At 60.3% G+C, this 5,891-nt stretch overlaps 1 protein-coding gene across 2 annotated transcripts in view; it reads right to left on the reverse strand.

Moving 5' to 3' along the window:
* The window catches only part of CTBP2 (C-terminal binding protein 2), a 49,503-nt gene that overhangs the window by 8,644 nt on the left and 34,968 nt on the right, over positions 1–5,891 (reverse strand). For both annotated transcript variants that reach the window (XM_008589124.1, XM_008589123.1), the window contains exons 2-4: positions 4,944–5,098; positions 4,536–4,680; positions 325–531 (exon numbers count right to left, since the gene is read on the reverse strand). In XM_008589124.1, coding sequence (XP_008587346.1) covers positions 325–531; positions 4,536–4,680; positions 4,944–5,098 — 507 coding nt within the window. The remainder of the gene's footprint in view (positions 1–324; positions 532–4,535; positions 4,681–4,943; positions 5,099–5,891) is intronic.

Genomic DNA, 5,891 nt, shown 5'->3' on the forward strand with positions numbered 1-5,891 from the left:
CTCTACAGGGCAGCCATACACAGCCCTGCCCTTCATTCTGCCCAATGGCAAAGATGCCACCCTCCTGAGTCACCCCCGACCAGCAGCACAGACCACCACCTGGAACCAGCCCAGATCTTACCTCTGGAGTGTGTTCTCTGATTGGTCTTGACCCCTGATCCCCCACCCTGTGCAGCCGGCCAGAGTTACTGCTGCAGTGTACCTGAACTCCCAGGAACAGGCCGACCTGGCTCCTCAGACGCAGGCCAGGTCTGCCTCTCTCAAGGGCTCCTAACTTGGGCGTGGGGCGATGGGGGTGGGGTGGGGCTAAGCAGCACCACATACCAAAGCCGATGAGGCCCAGCGTCTCCCCGCGGATGCGGGCCGCTCCCGAGGCCACCTCGCGGATCTGCTCCACGCTCTGCACCCGCGTGCCTTCCCGTAGCGCCTGGTACAGCCACGTGTTCCGCCGGTACAGGTTGAGGATGTGGCAGATGGTGGAATCGGCGGTCTCCTCCACGGCTGCGGACGGGATGTTACACACAGCGATCCCTGAGGGAGACGAGAGTGAGGCCCGAGATGGGAAACCCCCAGTTCTGCAGGGAAGCCCCGCTTCATCGCCTAGGGGCACGGGGCTTGGGCAGGGGGTCAGCAGGCCCCTGGCTCTGAGGCTCAGCAGTCTTTAGCCCCACATCTACCCCATGAGAACTTTGGGGCCAGAACCTGGTTCACAACCAGCCCCCCTCCTGGTGGCCTGAGCCTGGGCATGAGCTGCTTCCTCTCAGGCCGGCCCTGAGTCCCAAGGGAGGGCCGGAGCAGCAGGAGGCCAGTGGCACCTCAGTCCCAGGCAGACAGGGCTGGGGGAACAGGGGCAGAGGACCAGACTCCTCAAAGGGGATCCTACTCAGGCCGACAGCCCCAGGGTCCTCCTGGGGGGGTGGGGGCTGAGCTAACAGAGACTGACTTTTTAATGGTATTTTAAGAGTGTAATACAAACAACATACTTATTAGCTGTTTAAAAAAACACCTCCACCCCAACATGGATACCAGGGCTGGAATGGGCCGGAACAGATGTCCGAATCCAGCCACGTGTTTATTCTGGGCTCCCTGACCACCATCCTGCTCTGGTGCAAAGAACACCGAGCAGACAGGACACCCTCCTCCCCGCTCTTTAGAAGAGGCTTTAGGGCAGGGGGCAGCTTGAGCGGGTGGAGGACACAGATGAGGGCCGAGAATCTCAGCACGAGGTGGCCCGGGGCCGAGGGAACTAACCCCATCTCAGGCAGGAGGGGCCTGGGCATTTGCCTTCCCTGGTCAGAGGGGGTTTTGAGGGCGACTGTGAATGGCTGCAGACGTGGCAGGGGTGTGGGGGAGGGCCAGGCCAGACCCCTACTTGTAGCAAGGGCTAGGGCATAGCAGAGAGCAGAGGAGCCTCACCAGGGACGGGAGCCCCTAGAGTGGGCTCAGAGCCAGCCTGGGGTCTGCCAGCCAAGAGGCTATGGAGGGGCACAGGTCTCTGGGCATCAAGTTGGTCCGAGTCAGATGGCTCCCTCTTGATCCCAGCTCTGGGACCCCAGGAGAGCAGCACTCCCCAGGAGGGACTCCCATGCAGCTGGCAGGGCCCCCTTTCAGGCAGCCCTGGCTGCATCTACCTTCTCAAGCTGGGGGCGGTGACAAGAGCACCAGGGCAGACATGGCTCCACTGACAGGAAATGGGACCGATAGAGCCGCGACGGCCCTTTTCAGCAGTTGTGTTGCTGCCACCTCCTGAGGGCTGCCCCAGGGTCCTGATGAGCGACCCCCTCAGGAAGGCAGCTCAGAGGGGGTAAAGCCCCCGTGCACAGGACATCCTGCCCACCCCATCTGGGCCACAGACACCTGCCAAGGGACCAAGTGTTCGATTGCAATCTAGGCTGACCGACTTTCCCACGAGCTGGAAGTCAGTAACCTTGCAGAACAGGAACTTAGTTCATTTGAAACTACTCAGCACAGAACTTTGGGTTTGATCATGAGCTATGTTATCATAAGAGTCTGAAGAGACTGAGGCAGATGCCAGAGGTTTAGGAAAACCTTCAGCGTGGGTACAGTTTTCACTGCTCTTAGGGGTCCAAGCCCAGCGCACCTGCCCCCGGGGACATGAGCTGCTTTTCCTCTCGTAGTCAGTGCCGGGATTCTTTGTGGCAACCGTTGGAAACTGCCCCTGGATGGGACACCAGAGCATGGCATGCAGAGCCAGCGCACACGGGCGCTCGGATGGCCTGGCCCCGGCCCCGGCCCCTCCAGCCACCTCCCACCCGCCCTGCTGCGTCCCGGCTCCTGGGGGTATTCCTGGGGGGGCTGTAGACAGCAAAGCCCCAGGTACTGTCCTCTTCAGCGGGTCGGGGAGGTCTCCGAGGCTCTCCCTGCTCTAATGTGAAGCGGCCGCTCTTGCCTGTGCTTCCAGGGCTGGCAGCTCAGGGCCGTGTGGTCCCAGAAGGTTCTGGCAAGGCCCCGGTGTGTGCTGACTCCTGAAACCTGCAGGCCCCTGCTCTCCCGGTCTGACAAGGAAACGCTTTCCCCAGGAGAAGGGCACACCTGCAGCCACCCGCTGTCCTCAGTGCTTGTTACTGAGTTGGCCAAACGACTTGCAAAACACGCGTGGAGACAAGGGACATGTGGACAGGGACTCACTCCTTCCAGAGGCCACATTTAAAAACTGCCCTTCAATGCATGCAGCAGATGTCTCCCAAGCAGCTCCCTTACCGGATTGGACCAGGGTCAATAGAAGTGCCACCATCCATCCCTTTTACAGTTTTCAATATGGCAGTCCCCGGCCATTTTCTGTGGGTCTCAGGACTCTGGGAACCACCCCCCCTCCGCAGCTCGCCTCACTGGGCACCTTGGTTTTTAAGGGAATTGAGGGCCTGGCTCCTTTCTGGTCCCAGCCCATCTGCTCTTGGATCTTCTGCAACTGGAGAAATGGGAGGTTCCACCTGCATGGCTGGTGTGTCACCAGGAGCTGGACTGGGAGGGGCCCACATGCTGGAGAATTGAGAACTGAGAGAGCGAAAAGGATGGGGCGCCCGGGCACACTAACCCATGTTCTCTTCCACTGTCCAGACTTGGGATTTCAACTCCATCAAGAGCACAAAGAACATTTGTTTTCAAACAAAAATAGCCTTGTTTGTGCTGGGGGAAAATGGAAAATTCTAGTTTACATTAGACATGCTTCTGAAGACTCACATCCTCCTGAGTTTCTTTGTTGCAACACAGAGGGGGGCTTGGAGGGATGCCGAAGCTGGAAGCGAGGCCATTGGTAACCATGCTGGGGGCATGGGCAGGGGGTTGGGGGCATGTGCCACGCGTCCACTCCCTTGGACCCTGTCTGGAGTCTGAAATCTGGTGTGACCCTTTCTCCTCCTGAGCCACCTGCCATGCAGGATGTGGGAGAATGACTGTCTCCTTCCTCTTCCATTGGGATTTACCCAAGGGCAGCCCCAACACAGTGTATCCAGGCTCCCAGGACCCCCACAAGCCGGGCTCCCCCCATCTGCTCCTACCACCAAGACTCAGTCTGTGGTCCAGGTGTCTGTGTGTTGCCCCAGGTGCAAGCAGGGGACTAACAACTAAGACCAAGCCTTGGCCCTTGCTCAAAGCCCTAGGCTAGGCTTGCGGAGAGAACCTGGAGCCCACCAAGACTGCCTCGGCAGGAAATGAGGGAGGCAGGCGTCCGTGGGCTATGGGCAGGACCATCAGACATCTGCCATGGTCAAGCTCACACATGATGCCCACCGGCTGTGCAGGCATCACACACACCCAGCCTGTGCCTGGAGCAGCAGGGCTTACTGGGGCCTTGGTTGACGGGGATGAGGTGGGGGAGGAGAAGAGATCGCAGGCTCCTGGGCCACAGGAGGGGCCCTACTAAGGCCAGGCTGCTGTTGGGCCCATGAGGCCTGGGTTCCTGATTGTTTCGAGGTGTATCTCAGCAGTTTCATGAATTTGGGCATCTCAGTGGTCACAGGGCAGAGTACAGTCCCCCCTGCCTGGGTGCAGGAGTGGCATGTTTCAAACACAGCAAGTACAGTGACATTCGGGCCCTCTCCCAAGGACCCCTGATGCCGATGTTGGCTCCCTGTGCCTTTGCAAATGCTCAGTGCACACTGAGCCCACCCAGGCCACAGCCCACTCAGGTGCTTGCGGCCAGGGGTGCAAGAAGCAGCCTTGAGACCCTGCCTTTGGGTTTACATTTGCTTTTCCTTTGAAACTCCACCATCAAGGGCTGAGCAGGGGGTACAGGGCTATGGCCGGTCTGCTTCTGTGCTGTTCTGGACCGGGTTTTGCCAGGGGATGAGACCCGGGTTCCTGTGTGGACAGGAGCCCTCAGAAAGAGAGCCCCATCCAAGGACTGGGGGGATCCCCTGATGCAAAGCCTCCCCTGTCCCCAGGAGCCTGGGGCTGTGCACCCAGCAGGAGTGGTTTCGGGGTGACAGGCAGCCACCTTTCTGCAGCTGGCAGCAGCTGCTCAGTGGCCTCCATCCTGGCTCTCTCCCAGCCCCGAGCGAGGCCCATGCACTCACCGAGCTCGCCAGCAGCCTTGATGTCCACATTGTCGTAGCCACTGCCGATGCGTACGATCACTCTCAGGGCCTTGAACTTCTCCAGGTCCTCACGGGTGAGGGTGATGGTGTGGTACATCATGGCGCCCACAGCCTCGTTTAGCACCTGTGGCGGTGGGGAAACAGTGCACAGGCTGGAGCTGCCCCGCTGCCCCGCACACCCACAGGCCCCTGGCCCCGTCACCCCTGAACATGGAGCAGAGGACTTTGGTATGAAAATGACAAGTTGGAGATCTGGCTGTCGGGAGGCCTGCTGGTGACGAGCGGTGACATAATGGGGGGAGGGGGAGGCTGAGGAGGGACCCCTGTGAGGACGGCACCCGCTGCTGCTGCCTGGCTGGCTGGGACAAAGCGCGCAGGGCGGCCCACCTTCTCGTGGATCTCCTGCGTGGACTGCGCATCACAGAAAGCCACGGTGGCCAGGTCCTTCAGGATCGGCATCTCCACGGTGCAGTCTCTGCCGTCCAGCAGTGCCACCAGGGGGCGGGGGTGCAGGGGGCCGTTCATGATCTGGGGGCGGATACCTACAAGGAGGGAGAGAAGGCACGGTGGGTGCGCGGGCGAAGCAGCAGCCCGTAGGCCTNATGATCTGGGGGCGGATACCTACAAGGAGGGAGAGAAGGCACGGTGGGTGCGCGGGTGAAGCAGCAGCCCGTAGGCCTGTCCCCAGCTCTGTGGGGTCGGGGGGACACGCCCCATCATCATGCTGGGCCAAGGGCTCAGGTAGGAAGAAACCAGCACAGCAATGAGGGCCTGCAGCAGCTCCAGTGGACCACTGTCACCATCAGGAGCCCCCTTCATCACCAGAGGCACTGTCCACACTTGGGTCTGGTGAGTGACATCTGCCTGCCACCAAATCATGGCCAATGCCCAAAGACAAAGACCACAGGGCACCCGAGGCTGGAGTGGGTTCCTGCCTGTTGCACCCCCTGCCTGCACCAGCATAGCTGCCCCTCGACACAACCACGACAGGGAGATAAAGTGAAACAGGAGGGGGCACATGAAGGCCCCTGAGGGAACTTTCTGGACAAATCCCAGTGGAAACAGGCACTCCGGGCAGAGTCTCACAGCCCACTCACCTGTGCTAGGTGAGGACAGGAGGGTGGTCTGGGGTAGTGAAGGTGTGCCTGACAAGGGACCTATGGGGATGCGGGACAGCAAACTTCTTGAAGGGCCACAGAGCCAGCAGCGCTTGGCAGCTCCCTGGGCCAGTCAGACTGTCACAGTAATTCTGACAGACGTCCTGGTACTGCCTAACAGAGACAAAGGACAGCTGTCAGGGCAGAGGGGCACAATGCTGGGGCGCAGGAGCAGGGA

Source organism: Galeopterus variegatus, unplaced genomic scaffold, assembly GCF_000696425.1.
Source record: "Galeopterus variegatus unplaced genomic scaffold, G_variegatus-3.0.2 Scaffold5219, whole genome shotgun sequence".
In the NCBI taxonomy this organism is placed as follows: domain Eukaryota; kingdom Metazoa; phylum Chordata; class Mammalia; order Dermoptera; family Cynocephalidae; genus Galeopterus; species Galeopterus variegatus.